This window comes from Poecilia mexicana, unplaced genomic scaffold, assembly GCF_051168715.1.
Source record: "Poecilia mexicana isolate PSO_F unplaced genomic scaffold, ASM5116871v1 scaffold_9, whole genome shotgun sequence".
In the NCBI taxonomy this organism is placed as follows: Eukaryota; Metazoa; Chordata; class Actinopteri; order Cyprinodontiformes; family Poeciliidae; genus Poecilia; species Poecilia mexicana.
The window spans coordinates 9,407,469-9,428,062 of NW_028263378.1; the positions used below are offsets into that span (position 1 = coordinate 9,407,469).

The following is a 20,594-nucleotide window of genomic DNA, read 5'->3' on the forward strand; positions in this document are numbered from 1 at the left end:
TCTTGTTACACAAAACGCAGAAACTAACCAAATGTAAGCAATGCTCTGCACCATTGTTGCACTTTTAGTTTGCTTTGTGACTTTGGACAACAGAAAGCACACTACCTGGTTAACTTAACCAACCTATAGCCTAGGGCTATAATAAGATGTGTATTACCTCTAAAGCACATCTCTATAGTTGTTGCTACCGTTTAGCAAACTTCTGGAATATTTCTGGCTGAATAACTAACCATTCATGAGCGATAATGTAGCTTTAAAGTGGCTGATTTCATCGTCTGCACATTTTCATCAGGTCTATGTAGGGATTTCCTTCCAAACTAGTCTTAAATTGTTAGGGTTTTTTTTTCCTATATGAACATCCGGTTATGTTCAAATTTCACTTGTCTCAAAATTAATTTAGCTTACAAGTTACATAAAATATAAAAATGCATTATAAAGTCAAACTTGTGTTTCAAATTCTTGATTTGTAAAACCACTGAACCACTTTTTTTCTCAAAATATTTTATTAAAACAGAAATGTGTTGACATACATGTTTATAATGACAAGAACAATAAATTACTTTTAACATGTGATACTCAAAGGATGTATATAAACATAAAAATGTATTCAAAAACTGTACATAAATATTAATTTAGCGCATCACAATCGCAGAACAAAGCAAGTTTGAACAGTTCAGCTTTGTAAATCAGTATGCAGTTTATGGTACAAAATATTCATATAAAACTAATAATCATAAAATATGCTTGCTGGGATCAACCCAGCTGTCTTGTGTGATAAAAAACAAAAAGAGACCGGGAACGATTTCCGCTCTGATGATGGGATCGAGGATCTCCTGCTTTTTGCCTCTGTGTTGTCATCTGCCGCTAAGAAGCTAAAATCAGAAAAAATCTGCACAAATAAGCAGAATCTGAACCAGCAGATAATTCATGGGGTTTGGTTGCAGGTCTGGGACCTCAAGGGCAAACAATATTTTAAGTTGTCCTATAAATGCCGTCAATAAATCCTCTTTGAGAGAAGCTATGAGTAACTAATAAAAGTGTTTCAGATCTGTCAGCAGTTCCTAATTTATTCCAGTAAAGCTACAATAAAGTAAAGAGAAGCTTATAAACTTCCATCTTATTGTTCTTAGATTCACTGAGTAGGCAGGGAAGAAACTTCGTCATCAGGAAACAACAGAAATCGTCAGGATTAATAAACAACGGCCCCCCAGAGAGACGACAAAACACTTTTTACACAGTCCGATCGTAACAGAGAAGACTAGAAACACTGAGGATATGGAGCTACGTTAAACTCCACAAAACTCTCCGGCGTGTTTCCGTCCTGCAGACTTCAAACCTCCATCCGTTCTCAAAACAGAGCGCCGTGGATTTCTCCGTCTATCATCGAGATAAACCGCTCGCCCACTGAGTTTATGAGTTGTTTAACGAGACATTTGTTTGCAGTTTCTCCAACTTTAGACCGGGTTTGCTTTAACTTTGCTGTTGATCCAGTCGACGTAATGGGTGACGCGCGTGTAGACCCCGGGCTTCTCCTTTTGTCCGCACCCGTCGCCCCAGCTGATCACGCCCATCAGAGTCATCCGGTCCTTGGTTCGACACACCAGAGGGCCACCAGAGTCTCCCTGTGGGGGAAATTAGAAAAAATCCACATGAATAAATTAAACTTCTTTGATTTAATTACATAAATAAACACACGGTGGTTTATAATTGTGAAACAGAAGGGTAATGAAACTTTTAAACGACTTTTACAAACAAAAATAAACTATTTTGCTTGTATTTTATAGTCAGTCCACATTACTCAGATACACTTTAAACAATCCAAGCATATTCGTGTGTTATAATGGGCTAGTCAAAGTAAATTCAATGAAGAATTTCTTACGGGACTTAAAAACGGCTGTCCAACTTTTTTTGAGTTTTTAAATTTCTAGCGATGGGAAAAATTTTGTCTAGTTGTTCAAAAAGTCCATTAGACGACACTTTTCAGATTCTAGATCTAGAACTTCATCGTCATTGTTCAATAAGAAACCAATCAGAAACCAGATCATTCAAATTTATTGGTTTAAACCACATGTCAAACTCAAGGCCCGCAGGCCACATCTGGTCCGCCATGAAGTTTTATGTGGCCCACAGGGACACGAAAATAGAACCTTGAAAATAACCGCTGTATGCTTGACTAATACTTTATCAATCAACTGATGCAGTTTTCAATGGAGAGGATTGGGGCCACATAAAAAAAAAATCTGATTTTTTTTGCAGTTTTGACTTTTTTGTTCAGAATTTTGACTTATTAAAGTCAGAATTATTCTGACTTTAATCTTCTGAGATCAAAAGTCAAAATTCTGAGAAAAAAGTCAGAATTGTTAATATTTTTCTCAGAATTTTGGCTTTTGATCTCAGAAGATTAAAGACAGAATTCTTTTTTTTTCAGTGGCCACAATCTTCTCCTGTAGTTTTTACAGGTATTCTGCCAACTTACATCAATGTGAAATGATGTTTAGTATTAATTAACTTTCAGGAGAAGTACACATTTAGTGCAGAGACGACTATTTATTCAAATTTCAGAGGTTTATTAATGGATTTTATCAACACGTTTCACAACAACCGGCCCTTTGAGGACATTCACAATCTTGATGTGGCCCAAAATGAAAATGAGTTTGACACAGTTGGCTTTAACCCAAAAATCTAACATGTCCTTTCCAGTCTGAAATGTGATGCACTGAACTGTGAAAAACTTGAAGGGGCATAATTTGTCTGTAAGGCTGAACTGAGCCGTTCTGACCTTGCAGGCGTCGTCGAGCCCTCGGGTGTCGCCTGCACACAGCATGTTGGAGGTGATGGTCCGTCCAGACAGGATCTCTGGAACGCAGCGCTCTTTGGGCCACAGCCGCACGTGTCCACGTTTAACACGCTCCGAGTACTCATCAGAAACTGAAAGAATCAAATACAAATACCTGGAATTACTCAACAATCCTATATGAATATTTCCACAAAGCCACTAAGTGCGTTTCCTTACATTCTGAGTTTTTTCCGTAGCCTGAGATCTCGCACTCAGTCCAGTCGAGCAGCACCAGCCCGCGTTCAGGCAGACAAACTGGATGAACCTCTGGAGAGTTCACAGCACATAAGCCGATGTCCGTCTGAAGCTTCAAAATAGCTGCCAGAGGAAAGTGACCAGAGGAAAGTCAGGCTAACGTTCAGGGAAGATGTGGGATGTTTTAAAGTTTTACAAGCCTTCACAGCCCACTTAAAGCTTTCCATATCATCATCACTGAGGAAAAACACTTCAGTTTGAGTCTCCTATTCTGCTTTTATTGTGAGCTTTACAGCTTGGTGAAACTGTACCCTTCAACTGTTGAGGTAAACAAATCTTAAAAAAGCTAGTGTATATTTAAAGTCTACTCACCAATGTCGTTGTCAAATGTTTCATTGTTAAACTTCTCATGGATCCAGTACTTCTCAACTTTGAAAATCTGCTCACTGCTGGAGTTCTGCTTCCGGAAAGTTCTTCCCAAAATAACTTCCAGCTTGTCAGCTTTTTCACTGAAAAACAATGGTAACCTTCTGACATGGTGCAGAAAAAAAAATCCTTTTTTGTGTTGTTTTTTTTTATTAGCATGTGTGCAAACAGGTGAACTGGAGGACATACTTGATTTCGAAGCAATGTGCTGCAGACAGAACCCAGCAGGAGTCGATGAGGATTCCTCCACAGCGGTAGAAGTGTCTCCTGTGGCGGGCCTGGTAAACGTTGATGATGGCCTGCCACGGCTGCTCCGTGATGTCGCTGTATCTGCCTCCGACCATGCGGAAAGCTGGGCGATTCAAGGTGTTGTCCAGGCGCTGGCCGCAGGTTGCTGCAGAGAGTCAGCATGAAGTTTAAATGAAAATAACATAAAATCCACTGAGGATTCATTCAAGTTGTCTTAAAGTACCTCCGTTGTTGTTATTGGTGGTGGGAGAACGAATGCCAGGAGTGGTGATGACGGATGGATGTGTCACTACAATACAGAAGAAAAAAAAAACCATACTTAGTACAGGTGTAAAAAGCCATTAAAATTATTTTCTCTTCTACTGCAGGAAAATAACATTCAGAAGAATCCAGGCTTTGCTCCGAGTCCAACACTTTGATAATATAAATGTTACTGAAACATTTTTAAAGGTGGCATATTATGCTTCCTTCAACAGATGAGGAAAACACGTTCATTGCATTTTTGCACAAAACCATTCTTAGATCATGAGATTTTTGTTTGCTCAGTTCCATTTACATTCGCATGTAAAAATGGCTGCAAACACATTTGCAATTATATAATTGTACATCATTGAAAAGCAGAAGTGGAGCCTCCCGCACAACCAAGAAGGACGCAGTAAGTGGTTTCTAGATGAAAATCAACAGCAAAACACTTGTCTTTTTGAGCAGCTATTTTACAGGGCATACAGTGGTAAAACCAGCTGACCAAATGTGCTGGAGCTTTGCTGGGATTAGTAGGTGACGGGGGCATTACCTGTTGATTTATGACATCTGTTTGCTATTTTCTCCACTGTTTTTCCCATGAGAGCTTTAATAAATATAAGTATATATATGATTAAAAATTGCTGCGTACAGTTTTAGTGATACAAATTACACTTTTTTAAAGTAATTTATATTCAAATGGGAATATTTTTCAAGAACAATATTCATGTTTGTGGTGATATGAATGCTGTGTCATGCAGTCACAGCCATACAGCTCCCTAAGAATAAGTCATAAATAGTTTTTAAAATCATAATCTTTACTGTTATTATAATAGTACCACAAAATATTGCGATAACATTCTAAGTCCACATCGCCCACCCCTAGTTTCTCTACACAACGTTTCTTCCCTCGTTAATAAACATTTTTACCAGGGGACTAGCGTTTGTGGGCAGTGCTGTTGTAAATTAAAAGCTTAAATGAAAAAGAGTCATGAAATTCACTCACAGCATTTGGGTATGTCACAAAGCTCCCAGGTCAGCTGCATGTTTTTGTAGGTGTGACACCAAGGAGCCGCATCATTATCTGGGTTCCTGTTAAGAAAACAAGAAAAAAACAAAAAAAAAGAGAGTTACAATCATTTGTCCACACATCACAGGGTAAAAACAAAACTAAAGCGTGATTTTTACCTGCAGAAATTGTGGTTGCTGAGCCCCAGGTCCAAGGCGTTCGATCTCCAGGCATTGTTCACCTTACGTCTGATAGCAGGAGAGTCCCACGGCAGACACATGGAGCCGCTCTTAGTGACAGAAGCCGTGCCTCTATAAGTCTGACCTGAGCCAACCACGCACTCTCTGTTCTTATCTGCTCAAACATACACAAGAAATGTGTTATTGGCAAGCTTCCTACATTTTGTTTTTATCATCTTGGTGTGTTTTTTGTTGCTTTACCTTCAGGACATTTGGGCACAGAGCAGAACTCCCAGGCTATCTGTGTGCCTTTATAGACGTAACACCATGGTGAGCTATCGTGGTCAGGATTCCTGAGGTAAAAAATAGATAATTTTAAGGGTTTAAACATCTCATAGTTATAGAAAACATTCTTTTTTATGGATTTTTATCAAATATCAATGATTGATGGCTTTGCAGCAGAATTGTTTCCAGTTGTTTGTGAGTTACTTTCACATTTAAGAACTTCTGCTCAACCCAAACGTGTTGTGCTCTTGTGAAAAAGTCCTGGTTTCCTATTTTGTTGCATTTTTTCACGCTTAAGTATTTCTGAAGGTCAGACCAAATTAAATATTAATCAAAGAAAGCAGAAGTTATATATATATATATATATATATATATATATATATATATATATATATATATATGAAAATGTCTGAACAAAAAACAACAATAACTACAAATCCCTCTTCCAAATAAAAAGTTAAAAACCAACGTTTACAAAGAATTAGTCCAATCCTTAACCTAAGTCAAACAAATATGATAAATTACAAGCTACCAAACTCTGCTTAATAGTTCAACTCAAAATTCAAATTGTGACTATGAGTTGCATTTTTATGTAAAAAGTGTAATTACTTTTTGAGAAATAATTTCCTTTCTGATATCAATTCCATCAAATTATTAAAACCAAACACAGAGAAAATGGTTTGTTTTCTGCTGATTTGTAATTGGATTTATGGAACTGCAAGAAATTTTGCACTTGTCATTTTCAGCAACGGTTCTGGTTGTGGTTTACCTGCAGAAGTTGTGATTGCCCAACCCAAGGCTGTTGGCGTCTAATTTTTGAGCTGTGAACCTTCTTCCTCTGAGAGAAGTTGAGTTCCAGTTGATGCACGCAGCTCCGGTCTGACTGATGCTCCAGGTCCCGCGGTATCCTTCGCCCTGACCCACAGCACATTTCTCATTGGTGTCTGATGGACAAAGAAATACAGTCACTAAAATTCATTTGACAGAGTTTAGATTAGCAGTGACCCGGCAATTAAGCTCCTACTCTACTCCGCTCGCAATCAATACTCCGTCTCATAGCAAAAAACGTCCAATTTCGAACGGAGCACTGCGCATGTGCCGCGGCCATATTAGTTTCGGACAATCATTAGCGGTAAAGCTACATCTCCGTCCAGTTGATGGCGATAATACACCAAGTTTGTAAACCGCCAGAAAACGCTATAGAAGAAGAAGAAGAAGGAGCAGAGAAGCCTAGGTAGTGGATAACAAATCAACAGAATTAAGGTAACAAAACGCTGCTTCTTTTAACTCAGTCTGGATTTTTCCCGATTACTTTGATTCCCTGATGTACAATTCAAACGCGCCAACCAATCAGCGAACAGAAGGAGAAGTTGTGAACAATGACGACAATTTTCTGCCCTGTTTTATATTGTAGTCTGCCTGTAGTTTTAGCAATGACAGCAGAGGAAGTAAACGAAACCACGCTTCTAACCACTGAATTAACATTAACAACCATCTCGTTCAGCTTCTCTCTAATGAGTGGAGGATGATTGTTTACAATGCGAGTAATTTCCGGTAAGCTCCATTGCGTCGAACTGGCGCATTACATACGTCACGGCTAGACGTTAGTGATTGGGTAAATTTTAAAACTTCAACACCATACAGGAAGCAATAATTCCTCAATAACAGAGAGCCCAACCAGTTGGTGTAAAGCAAATGGGCTCTTTGCACCTAAGGCGTTGACGTCACATCTCCAGAAGCTAATGCGGCTCACTTTTTTCCGCTTTGAGTTACCATGACTGGTAGAAAAGACCAAGTCATATTTCAGATGCAAAAAAACAATACTATTAACATTGTTGTCTTCCTAATATAATGGGCTTTTAAGTTTTCGTTAATTTCCAAGCGATCCTGAATTAAGAAGATGGCTTGTAAATATCTGTCGCTACCAGCTAACGCCGCACAGCAAAGTTTGCAGCCTTCACTTCACTCCGGATCAGCCTAAAACTACCGGGGATACGGATGGTAAATAAAGGAGCCTCCCTGAGTTATTTCCATGGAATCACTTCTATATTCAGCCTGAAAGAGTTTATGGGAACGAGAGAGCAGACCAGAGCCAGACAGCCGAGCAACTGATCCGCCTGTACATACTGCTGTAAACACCGTCCTATCTGAGCTCTTCACAAGAAACATGCAAAGGTAATAAAACGAAATAACATGGAGACATGAAGCAACACGGTCATATTTTTCTAAAAGCAGCAACTTTGAACCTGAACAGCTGAACCAGATCTCTGACACCAGAGCTGCGCTACTGTCAAGCTATGAGGCTTGTTGAGCTCCGTCAGGCTTCGGAAGTAAAAAGCCCGAACCGTAACCGAACCCCTTTAGTCTGACACTAACGACAATAAACACACATAATATACTTGAAAATTAGGTAAAAACATTGTCCGTTAGAATGTTTAGATACTTAAATAGCACATTTTACAAGAACAATGTCCGAGAATATTGCCTACTAGCATAAGCTAACGTTAATGTTAGCCACAAAGTTTAAGTAAAACTCACCTTCGTGTCAGTGAATGTATAACGAGGCGAACATCTTAAAACCTTTCTCCAGCTGACTTGTTGGGGCTTCGGATTGATGTACAAACCTTGGCCAAGCCCTGCAAGCACCTCATGTAAATGATATTTGTATTGGATCGGAAACAATCGAGCCGCTTTACCTCGAACGCGGAAGCTGAGGTGCAAAGAGCCCATTGCGTTGGAAAAAGGGGGCTGGATTTTTCCAGGCTAAATTTGCAGAATCTATTTGGAATATATTATTGTGGTACTATAGATCCTTAAAACAAATTATGAAGGAAAGTTTAGTTCTTGTATATCGTATAAATTCATGTCATGCTTTATAATAGTATTAATCTCATAGTTTCCATATTAGTGGTTTAAAGCAGTGACCACACACAAAATATGGCCACATTAACTTGCTGCACTTTTGCTAAAAAGCTCTTGGCTGGCCTTTGGATAATTATCCAAGGGTGGGGTGTCCCTAAAACCACTGAAACAAAAACATTCAAGTCCCAGAATGTCTTTCCATGGTTTATGATCCATCTTTTTTCTTCTCTTCAAACCACAGGTCTATGACAGCAGCTGTGGAGTCACCCAGCCAGACTGTGACCTTATCAAGAGTCAGAAACGCGTCTTAATGAACGCTGCCTACAAGATTCAGGGTATCTTTAATATCCCCAATGGGGCAATTTATACTACAGCCAGCAGAATAAGCATACACCAACAATAAATATAGTAAATAAGATTTAAGATAAGATTTAAGAAAAAAAAAGAAAAACATCTCAACACTCAACTGAAGTATTTAAAAGGCTATTAAAAGCAGAAGAAAATTAATTATTAAATCTGTTGGCCTGCAGCTTTTTAAAGCAAACCTGCCTCCTGACGGTAAAGGAGAGAATTAAACAAGGGTTTGGTGCAGCTAAAATTGCCTGAGCTTTCTTGGGGGATCTGCTTCGTGGAGGGTAGATATGTTGCTAAGGAAGGCATTGGTAATTTTGCACTGGCATTGAAGCATTGAATGTGTTTTTGTTTTATACCAGCAAATAAATGAACAAGTAAGAACAGATTCAATAAAACAGTTATAAAACGTTCCCATAAAACTACTATCCATGTTAAAATGTCTAATTTATTTACGATAAGTGTCTAGGTTGGTAAGCTTGTTTGTCAAAACAAAGTCTATTGTCAGTTGTGGTCGCAATATATTTGTATTCTTCCAGAAATTCAACTGCTTGATCATGAATGTACAAATGGGATTTTTATTTTTCCTAAAAATCAATCATGTCTTTGGTTCTTATATTTATGTCTAAAGTGGGTCAACAGTTTATGTACGTGCTTTTGTATTTAAAAATATTGACACCCCGCATTATGGTGGTGGCAGTGTAATGATGTGGGGAGGCTTGATGGATGAAGCTAAAGACGGAAAAATCCTGGAATAAAACCTGTCAGAGGCTGCAAAAGTCTTGAGACTGAGGTGGATGTTCACCTTCCGGCAGGAAAACGACCCTGAACACTTTCAGTTCTACAGTGGATTCTGGGTCGCAATGGCCTAGTCAAAGTCCAGACATAAAGCCAACTGATAAACCTGAATCATTTTAACAACTTAACATCGATACAACCTCAAGTACATTGAAGTTAAATGTTGAGACATAAGAAAATGTGAAAAACCTCAACGTCTTTTTCAGGTTTTACAGCTTTTCTCTGAATATTTGTGGTTTTGCACGGTCGTTTGGTCACTGTTTTACAATTTAATCTGTAATTTTAAAGGCTCAGAATTATGACCCAGATTAGAGTGAAACATGGGTACTTACTGATCTCACACTGAGCTCCGCTGAAGCCAGGGGGACACTGACAGATGTAGTTGGACGAGTAGACGGCCTCCTTGCAGGTTCCCCCGTTGTAGCACTGGGACACGTAGCAGTCTGGAAAAAGAAAAGGCAGACAGAGGCGTTTAGTCAGCCCCACGTCATCCGGCTCTTCAGAGCAGCAGCAGCTTAAACAATTTTAATCTGAGTGATTTGTCATCGCTGGTCACAGAAAATTAAAAAACTGTGGGTTTCAGTAGTATGCAAATGTCTTCATTTACGCGGTTTGACATGGCTCCCTTCCCTGCCAAGGATTTGTAAAAAACAAGTTTTAAGTGTTAACCAATGCTGGTTTTGTTTTATATCAAGCCGTGTTTGGAAGGGGTTGTATGAAAGATGGAAAATGTGGTTGCAATTTGTCTGAGGGAGGGTTAGGGCTGCTTCGAAGAATCTCTCAATGGGGGTGAAAATGCGCACGAGGGCTGGTCTGGCAGGAGGATTTTCAAATAATCTCAGACTAAACTGAGAGCAGCGGCTCTTCATGTGGATGCAGTGAAATAACAGGGAAGTGGAAACGTGAGCGAGTCGGGCCAACATAAAATAATCAGCTGAGGTCGTAACGGCAAGTTAGAGGTAAAGACTGAGCTATAATGGAAGGCAGGCAGCTTGGTGAGGGCTGGCAAGCAGACGGGTGATTACGATGCGGCAGAGAGAGAGAGGAGGGGTCGGGTAAGTCAGATGGTTCTGATTGTGTTTGTGTTAAATCCGACTCACTGATGACAGGCACAACATGACATTGCTCTCTTCCTCTTAACGCGCAATGGCAAAACTCCACACGCTGTCCTTTCCAGCGCAGCCAAGTGTCGCCAAAGCTACGCACGGCTGACGTTTCACTGTCCACACACAGGACTGAGGAAACACATAAAAACAGTGAGAAAACAGGCAAATCAACCATAAATAAAGCTGTAACTTTTATTAAAAATCTATATTTTTCAACATATTTGTTAAAACTGTCAGCGTAGTATGAGACGGATAATCTGTGAAAAAAATCAAGCTCTTCTCCCAGTGTTCCCAGTGCCAGCCAATCAGAGCCCAGAGGAGGGTCTTAGCGCTTGAATCAAGCTTGTGTACGTGCTGCTCTTTCACCCACTTTCGCCATAATATGTTACAGCTTCTTCCTGATGGTATTGTGAATACTCAGCCACGGAAAAGCAGATAAACTCTTTTCCTTGAATGGTGAGTTGTTTCTCCGCCATTAGCGCATTTAGCAGTGCATACATGAGCCTGATTGACAGCACTAAGACCCTCCTCGTGGCTCTGATTGGTTGTTTTAATGCACCGGAAGCAGTGCATTTCTTTAGACAGCAGCAGGGAGGAGATCGATCTTTTCACAGATTACCTGTCTCTTCTTACACTGTCGCGACACGGTGACACTTTTAACAAATACGTAAAAAACATGTTTATTTTTATATAAGTTACATAGTCCAGCTTCAACATTAGTTTGATTCAAACATGAACAACTAAAAGGAGGATGACTGACAGATAAAGGATTTTAAGACAACGATGGTGGAGGTGACTATTAGGATGATGCAGAGGAAGACAAAGAAAAACATGATGAGGCTCACAGGATGTTTCAAAGGAAGGTGAAGGTTTCTTCAACTGAACAATCAAAAGCGTCCGTCTAGCTGGCTGCCGGTTGGGCTCACCTCTGTAAAATCGGGTCCCTCGCTTGCTGCGGAGCAGCGGCACCTGCAAACATCAAGGACACGCTAAACATGCTGGAGATTTATTTAAGCACTGGAAAGAAATGCTGTGTATTTTGGGTAGACTCTGGACTTTATGAGCTAAATTGTTCCACCAATAAAAAAAATAAAAGAATCTATTAATATTTCAAAGTGAATGTTTTTTAAAGCTTTTACAGAAACTCCCCTCTGAAGTCAAAATTAGGGCAAACAGTAGATCTTCTACAGTCTGTGGAGAATTTTTCTGCAACCTCAAGTCCAAGAAAGTTTCTCAAAACTCCTGTGATTCAACACAGGACTTGCAGCCTTCATAAACCCGTATTTAAATCACAAAAGAACACAGAAAACATATGTTTAGGAAATTGCACCGTTTTTAAGGAAGAACTAACAAACATTGTTGGTTTGATGCAGGACTGCAGGGTGGTGCAGTTGGAAGCATGGTTGCATTGCAGAAAGAAGGTTTCCTTTAGTACGGATGACTGCATGTCCTCCATAACAGATTTTCAGACCAATGTGACCCCTGAGGTGCATGTAGGTCCAAAAAGGACAAAATTAGATAAATATGTAATAAAATAAGTAAGTATACCACTAAATGTCTTATTAAATAATGTATAGGGATATACTTTTTAATCATATTTACCAAAGAAATTAATTTTCAAAGTATGTAACTATATATTTATTTCTAAATAGATTGATGGAAATTAGTATTTTTATGGCATTGCCATTCTCTGGTGTTGTTATTTTGAGGCCACAGGTTGAAAAGTTTGGGATCTCCTGACCTTTTTGAAGAATCCAGGTTCTTACCAAGTAAAAATGTTTGACAAAAATGCAGCAAAAAACTGTTAGTAGCAAATCCAGCCTTTTTGAGAAATGTGTCTGCCATGAAATATATATTTTTTTTCTTAAAATGGTACATCATGTTTTTCTTCTTACACATTTACAGATTTAATGTTCTCTATGTTTTGTTGTGGCTTTGTGAGATTTGCTTATTTTTTCCCACACTTTGCAGTGTCCCAACTTGCATTTTTAGTTGCTTACAAAACTTTTTTCACATTTTATCTTATTTATTAATTCAAAAGCTGAATAAAGTTTCAATATTATTTAATTGGGTTTCAGGCCACATTAATAATAATGTTTAAAATATATAGCTGCTGAATTTTTTAGCACAGTAGGATTATATTTTACCCGTATTATATGTTTTATCATGCATTATTTAGAAATAATAGGGTTTATAACCACCCTGTAATACTTACGTTGTCCGCTAGGCAGCAGCAGAGAGCAGAAAGGAGGAAGATTCCTTGACATAAACTCATCATGACTTTTCCAGGTTTCAGTTTTGTTCACTTTTCTGGAAGACAAACAAGAATTTATCATTAGAGTTTGCTTTAGATTCACCAAACTCAGATTTTTTTATTAACTTTTTCAACATCCACATATGAACACTTTTAGGGACTCTGAGAAGACATGCTGCTCTTTAATCCCATGACAGTGCAAAATATTAATGAATATTATAAAATATAACACATGATGTGCATATCCTGCACCATTTTCACAAATGCAACAATAACATCACTGCTGACGGGAAATGTAAGGATCTGCAGAAATGTTATTACTAATGAGTTAACTGTCCCCCACACTTATATCTGTATCTTTATCTTTCATCACGAATATGTCATCAACTGAGACAATCACAGGAAAATGTCAATATTGGTCACCTTCTCCCAGCTGAACTGTTCCTGCATTCAGTTCACTTCCTCCGTTAAACACTGAGCACGCCAAAACGGGTCGCCACTGGAGAGGAAGGGCTGTAAACATTTAGTACCAGAGGAAACTCGAAGGCCACTTCCAGTTTTATTCAAGTTCAGAGGAAGCTTTAGGAGTCCGTGCAGGACTCGCATATTTCAAGTTTTCAGTCCACCTTGAATTCATTTCCCTCTTTTGTTTACATTCCCTTCATGAAGACCCCTCCTGTGGCTTAATTACATCAGTTAGAAAAGACTAATTTGTTTTCCAGAAGGAATAAACAGGAAATGAGTCAGTTGGTTAACAAACCAAAAAAAATAAAAAATTCACAAAAAAAACCGCCACATCAGACGACACAATGTGGAAAACCCTGCAGTTACAAAAGGCTGAATGCAATAATGCTTCAACACATTAAAGCAAGGAAACAAAAGGACAGGACTGGGATAGACCTTCTAACATTTCCATCTTAAGTTAAAAAGAAAAAGAAGTGGTTTGCAAAAGCATTCACACTGCTTGAACTACTTCACAGATTTCATAGAAACTGGTAATCCAACACGAAGTATCACGGCACAAATATTCTCCATGCAGCCTGACTAAGCTTGACCTAGTTTGCAGAAGAAGGGTGGACAAAACATTCAGTTTCTAGGTGTGCAAAGCTGCATAGAGACAAGCCTCAGAAGACATGCAGGTGTATTGGACTCTTTTATTTGTCCAGTTTCTGGTGCAAATATCTTAGCTTTGTCTTATTGCAAGTGGACTAATCTACAAGTAACTTTTTAACAAAATATTGGAGCTTGTTTAAAGACAATATTAATCACTTAATGTTGGTTTTAAAAAGAAGTACTAGCAGGTTATTTCACTTATAACAAGACATTTTCCCATGTTGTAAGTGAAATAAACTGCCAGTAGTGGAACCAGTACTTTTTCCATCAATACTAAAGAATTATTTATTTAAAACAAGCTATCTTGCTGAAAAGTTACCTGTAGTTTTGTATATTACAATATTACTAATACTTAGTAATATTTTGCGTTTTTGCACCTCAAAAACATGTTAAAATTACTTCAGAAATGGTCCCTTGTGGCCTAAAAACTTTTATTCTGCAAAAATGTGAATGAAAACCGAGTCTGCTGCCCCACATTCAAGTGTGAGTAAACATGAGTCACAACAGTCAAAGATGAGAGGAGGATGCACTAAAACAGAAAATGAGGAAGCTGTGCAAGGCATAAATACGAAGTGAGACTGATTTCTAAATAAAAAAAACCTTCAATGTTGTTATAAAAATAAGAGAAGGGAACTTCCTCCACAGAGCATGTGCATGGCAGAGATCCAGTAATAACCACCTGAAGCCGTGCCAGCCGTCCTCCTCTCTGCCTTGTGCAATCTCCAGTGAGTCACTCTCTGAGCTCATTTAATACATGTGTTGTAAAATGTATGTGAGGTAAAACAGCTACGTTGGCAGGCGCTCTCAAAAAACGAACAAAGTGCTCAGGAACGTGGAGATAATCCTGAAACTACTGCCCATTTCACCCAGCGTTCAGTAAAGCAAACTCCACATGAACGACATTTAACGCATAAACTCACCGCAAACTGCACGAGCCTGAGTCAAATAAAAACACGTTCACCCTCCCGATACAAGAGCCTCACTGGCAGCGTGACAAAGACACACCAGCTTCTTTTTTGTTTCCTTTTGTGCATCTTTTCTGACCCATTCAGCCGCCTCTGCAGCCGTGTCAGCTGAAAACATGTGTTTCCTGCTCAAACCGGAGTCAAGGCTCTGAGTTAAAAAAAAACAAAAAAAAAACTGGATAACGAAGCACGCACGCACGAAAACACTCATCAGAACATCAGATATGAACACATGTGCCTCCCACCCTGTCACAGGCCTGACATGCAGGGGCCCTTTTAGGGAACATCAGCGCTGGAGCGGGTCCAAGTTTCTGCAGCTTTACCACATATAAGAGGGAAGGAAGCTACACAGACAACCAGGCCTGTTGCAATTAGGAATAATTAAATTAATCACATGGATCAATTAAAAGTAACTCGATAATGACTGTGCCTGATTCTCTTTTCTTTCTCTATTTCACTAAAAACTGGATGATAAAAGTCTTCAGTCTGGTGTTTTGGTCTCAACTAACCTTGACAATTTTTTAACAGATTCTTCATAATTCATTTTATTTGTTGTTTTGTTTGTTTATTTTGGATATTTAACATGTCTTCCAGTTCCAGCTTCAAATGTTCAGTGGGATTTAACGTTTATTGATCCTTGAGAATCTGTTCTTCATTTATTCTTCACTTATGTTAGCTGAAAATAATCTTAAAACAACAATATTATTGTTTATCGCAATAACTCCTGCGACAATTTATATTTATATGTGTTTTAGATATAAATATTATATGTCTAATTATACAATTAGTGATATAATATTTATAACCCAAGTGTGAAATTAGAATAAATTTAAATATGACCTAAATATGAAATAAATTAAATACACAAAATGAAATAAAAACAAGTATGTACATGGAAATGTGTGAATCTACAAATCTATAAACGAGTTCAGAGTAAAACTAAAACACATTTTTAACATCAATGACTAAAAAATACTCAAATATTCACAGCATACTGATTTTTTTTTTCTAAATTTTGCATTTTTGTGTAATAGACCAAGATAAAATCGTCCTAATTTGTAAAATGGAGCAAAAAATAGGATATACAGTAAAGTGCCAATGAAAATTAGTTTTCAAGTCTTGCAACAGATTCTCGGTTGAGATTAGGTCCAAACTTTGACTAGGCCGTTAATGCCTCTGCCTGTTTGTTCAGGGCTGCTGGGAGGCGAAGCTCCAACATATCTGAAGTTATTTAAACCGTCTCACAGGTTCACCTCCAGAGTTGTCCTGTTTTTACCTTAAGTCACATTCTGGTTCACTCTTAACAATCATCTGCTGAGAAGAGCAACCCCACAGCATCACACTGCCATCACTATGTTTCATTGTGAGGACGGTGATTGTGTAAGTTTTTCCATTTAGCCTTTACAAGATATCTTTGTTAGTATTAATTAATCACTGTGTTCAACTTTGTTGAAATATTTTTTTAAAACGTGCACATAACATGCTTATAAACATGCATAAGAAAACGTCTGTTTCCCAGGTTTTTATATTCACGCTTCAAAATAACTAGTTTTGTTTCAAATCTTAATTTAAAAATATTAGCTAAAAACTGGAAGGATAATTCATCATTGCAATATGCAGGCTACATGTGACCTTGGTTTTATCCAGACTTTCATTGCTGTTTATGTTTTTTAAGAGAAATTTGCCACTAGTTTTAGTTTCCTCACTCATGTCTTCACTCTGCATTGTTGACCGCAGTACAAGACCGTACAACGTGCTGCTTCGAACTACACAACCCTTTGCAGCAAAGAGGCTTTTAGGACAAAATAGGTAATGTGATTAATCTGGATTATATAGTATTAACATATTAAGATATTTAGATTAATAACATGCGTTAACAGCCATAGTTTATATTAAACTCCACATAAATTCACTCTATTTACTAACAAATTATTCTGAATTTTATTTAGGGGCGCCATATTAAAGGGTGATGACTACAAATAAACACCACACATTTTCATTGTTGCTTACATAAAAAAAAAAACAATTTAACTTGTCATTACCCTTCAAAAAATGTGCTACTTTGTGTTGGTTTTATAGCATAAGATCCATACTGTTCCAAACTGTGCAAAATTTAAGGTTTCAGGATAAATTTGCAAGGCCCTATCTATCACCAAGTAGATGCCTAAATATTTATTCTAGTCATAAAAAAACAAGGTTAACATCCGAAACATCTGGAACAAAGTATGCAGCTTGGAGAGAATGTGGTTCCTCTTCTTAGTGGGTCAAATAAGAAAAGACAACATGAAAACATCTTTAGAGAAGCTGAGGTCAGACTGTGACTCATAATAGCCGGTTAAAGATGGAGAACTTAAGCACTGCAAACAAATACAACAGACGCTGGCGATAGGTTCGCACAAACATGCCTGCGCTCTGCAGTTATGTCCAAAGCTGGAAGCAGATGCCACCAGGTGCGTGACATTTCTGTGTATTTATGGAACTGGTCTTTAGAGCTGACCACCATCTTAGCGATGAGAGCATCAGAGCATCAGAGAAGATTTGTAATGATGATGATGATGTGCTGCAAAAGGCTGCATGTGAAAGATTCCTTTATGACCAAAATGCTAAACTGTGGATGGTTTGGTTGTGAGGAACAGCGTTCAAGATGCCTGCTAAAAATTCAAGCATCTGCACCAAGTTTTTATTTTTATTTATTGTTCCTCTTTCTCTTTCTCCTCATCAGAGCATGATAAAGACGCCACACCAGGCTTTGGTTTTCTGAGTCATGTGATTAATGTGTTAACTTATTTTTACATTACTGAAGCCTCTTCCATTTTACATGCTCCGCTTTGTCTTCTGTCTATAAAATCTATAACCTCCTGTGATTATTTATCTGGCATATTTTATTCAAACTAATTCATTTTGAACAATGGCAACTCCACTTTTAATGTACATTTCAACTAATCGACTTTTTGATTTAAAAAATTGGCACATTCTGAAGATATTTAATTTACCACTTTTCATTAAAATATATATAAGCAAATAATTCAATTCCTTTTTGAATAAGAAAACAAACATTTTACCATCTAAAACAGAATAACATAGCATTCCTTATACGCTTGACAATTTATAGGAGAGGATTAATTTCCAGTTAAAAATGCTTCTAACATCTGAAAAGATGAAAAGAACAGATGTGAGCTGATCTGTCGACTATTTTTAGATTAATCAATTAATGATTGGGCAGCAAAAGGTGGTTAATGTGAGTTTTTTGCAGTGCAAATATCTTAGTAGACATGAAACAAGACAAAATTAACTTACAAGTAACTTTTCAGCGCCATATATGAGCTTGTTTCAAGTTTTAAAAATCCTTAATATTGATTTTAAAAGTAGTTCCTTTGATAGATTATTTCACTTATGACAAAACATTTCCTCATGTTATAAGTGAAATAATCCTCCAATGGAACAAGTATTTGTTTCATCAATATTAAGGAATTATTTACTTAAAACTTAAAACAAGCTACTATGTCTTGCTGAAAAGTTACTTGTAAGATATTTGCACTAGAAACTAGATAGAAAATAGTAAGATTTTGTGTTTTTGCAGAGTATATTCGTAACTACAGCTCAGTTCTTGTGTAACTTTTTCAAATCAGTTGGTTTTCAATTTAAAGAAAAACTTATTTGACATCATAGTATCCTAACATTTTTTCAATCAATCTAGACGTAGAGGTTTAACTACATAAATTTTAAGAAGAATGTGTTAAAACCTGTGATTTAGGGCACTTATAAAGCTCTATTATTACTTTGCCTGAGGCTTTTCAGGCTTCAACAAAGCAGCTGTGATCTGGCTTCTGTAAAGTCCCGCTGCAGAACAACCAGCTGCATTGTTACCTCCCAGCCTCCCTCTGTGCAACAACTCTGGGAACTCTCTATCAGGGAGAAACACGAACTGGAAAGCTGCAGCGGAGGCAGACATACAGGTGTTGATATCAGCAAAGAGCGCAAACTGAGGCCACAATGAGGGAGTTTCAGGGAAAGAAAAGATGAAAGGATGGAGAGTTTGGATATTAAACCCCAGCGGTCAGCAGAAAGACAGTGAGTAGTCGTGACTCAGCCCCACTCTGAGGGCTGGAGACACACTGAGGCATTTATGAGATGCAGAGGAGGAGTGAGAGTCTTTGGATGAAAATAGAGGTCAAACATGAAGTCAGAAATGTTTTATTTCTTCAGCCCAGCATTGAAACCCCAGTGTGATTCAGCCTCATCTTCTGGTTAAACAGCTGTGGCTTATTCTGAGTCAGAAGCATCAGCATGAGGCGCAAACCCAGCTGAGGAAAAGATAATGTACATAAACCAAAGAGTATGTGACCAATGAAGAATGTCTGCAGGAAAGGAGAGAATACTGAGCTTAACTCAGATCAAATTGCTTAAAAAAGTGTGAGATCATCAGATTTACCAGCTTTTATGCATTTGAAAATCACCCAGTTTCTGCTCTTTGCACAACTTATGAATCATTAAAAAAAGCCAATACCAGAAAATTCTAAAACTGAATTTGAAGAAGAAATAGTGTTAATTTCTGCCAATGAAAAAAATTGGCAGAAATTAACACTATTTGCTCTGCATTTATCAGCTTAAAGACATTATTTACATCTCACATGTATCTGATAAACTTTTATTTAAGGTGGAAATGCGAGTCAATCTAAAGACCCGTTTCAAGATAAAGCAGCAAAGCGTAACGCAGGTGATGAAAACAGAAATATAACTCAACACGTCCTGTTAAACGTTTAAGATCAACAGGCTTGCAGCGGGAGAAGTCATCATGCATCGCGATCGTAAATCATAAGAAAAGAAACAACCTTACCAGTTACCGGGTCTTGAAATTAGCGCTTTTCGGGATGCTTTCAGCAACACTGCTGTCGGAGTCCTTCTGCTTCCCTGGCACCGTCCGGACTTTTTATCGGACCACTGCGGTCCCGCCGGTGCCTGAGGGGCGGGTCGACGTGACCTCAGCAGAGGAGCGGCTTACCGGGTCGATGATGAAGGTGATGATGATGCATCCTGTTGGGTGGGACTCACGTTGATTTTTGTTCTGAGGAATTAAAGAGTATTGAAGAATGTATTGACATGGTTCCTTTGTTATTGCTGTTTGAATTCTTTGGAAGTAAATGAACAATTATAAGAGTAAATTTAATTACTTCAGACCTTATTTTTTATTTATTTGTTTGAAAATGACGCAAACTTAAAGCACTTTTCTGGCTTTCACACCTTCACCTTCAGATCAGATCAAAAACATTTTACAGATCCCAAAGGGAAACTAAATGTTTTAACTCATATTGTTCAGGGTTTTTCACAGAGTTGTTGAAAATAAAGATGTCTGTGGGCAGAAAGGTCCTCCTGCAGCAGTTAGCATTACAGCAACTCTGAAAATACTTCTGACTGAAGACACTTTATTGTAGTCTCATTCATAGGCTGTGATTTATGGCAATGTGTCACATATGGAAGTTTTAAGTTTCCTATTTGTAACTTCCTTACAAGCAGGAAGTTACACACAACTTCCTGTGTGTTTAAAAAAAAACACAGGAAGTTGTGGAAGTCACGTGTTTCAAGCAAATAACTTCCTATTTGTCAGACAACTACTTTTCTGATTTAATCTCAGTTTTCTTTCTTGTGTTTATACCTACAAACAAAAAAAATGTGAGCAGGAAGCTAACAATGATAAAAATAAAAATTAAAAAAAAAATAAAAACATT

The 20,594-nt window shown here is 37.9% G+C and overlaps 1 protein-coding gene across 3 annotated transcripts; it reads right to left on the minus strand.

Annotated features, from left to right (window-relative positions):
* Positions 1-456: 456 nt before the first annotated feature.
* plat (plasminogen activator, tissue) lies at positions 457-19,851 on the minus strand. 3 transcript variants are annotated; one of them, XM_014993633.2, is made up of 15 exons: positions 19,706-19,851; positions 12,752-12,846; positions 11,382-11,505; positions 10,531-10,665; positions 9,763-9,873; positions 6,189-6,363; positions 5,396-5,487; positions 5,135-5,309; positions 4,953-5,038; positions 3,930-3,995; positions 3,647-3,851; positions 3,404-3,540; positions 3,014-3,154; positions 2,780-2,928; positions 457-1,622 (listed from the first exon to the last, which is right to left on the minus strand). In XM_014993633.2, the coding sequence occupies exons 2-15, from the start codon at positions 12,812-12,814 to the stop codon at positions 1,455-1,457; spliced, it is 1,827 nt and encodes a 608-aa protein (XP_014849119.2). In that variant the 5' UTR covers positions 12,815-12,846; positions 19,706-19,851; the 3' UTR covers positions 457-1,454. The 3 variants fall into 3 exon arrangements, with proteins under 3 accessions (XP_014849119.2, XP_014849121.2, XP_087864869.1); XM_014993635.2 differs by having other exon boundaries at positions 11,463-11,505; positions 19,706-19,850; XM_088008743.1 differs by lacking the exon at positions 19,706-19,851 and adding an exon at positions 14,824-15,775.
* Between the last annotated feature and the right edge of the window lie 743 nt (positions 19,852-20,594).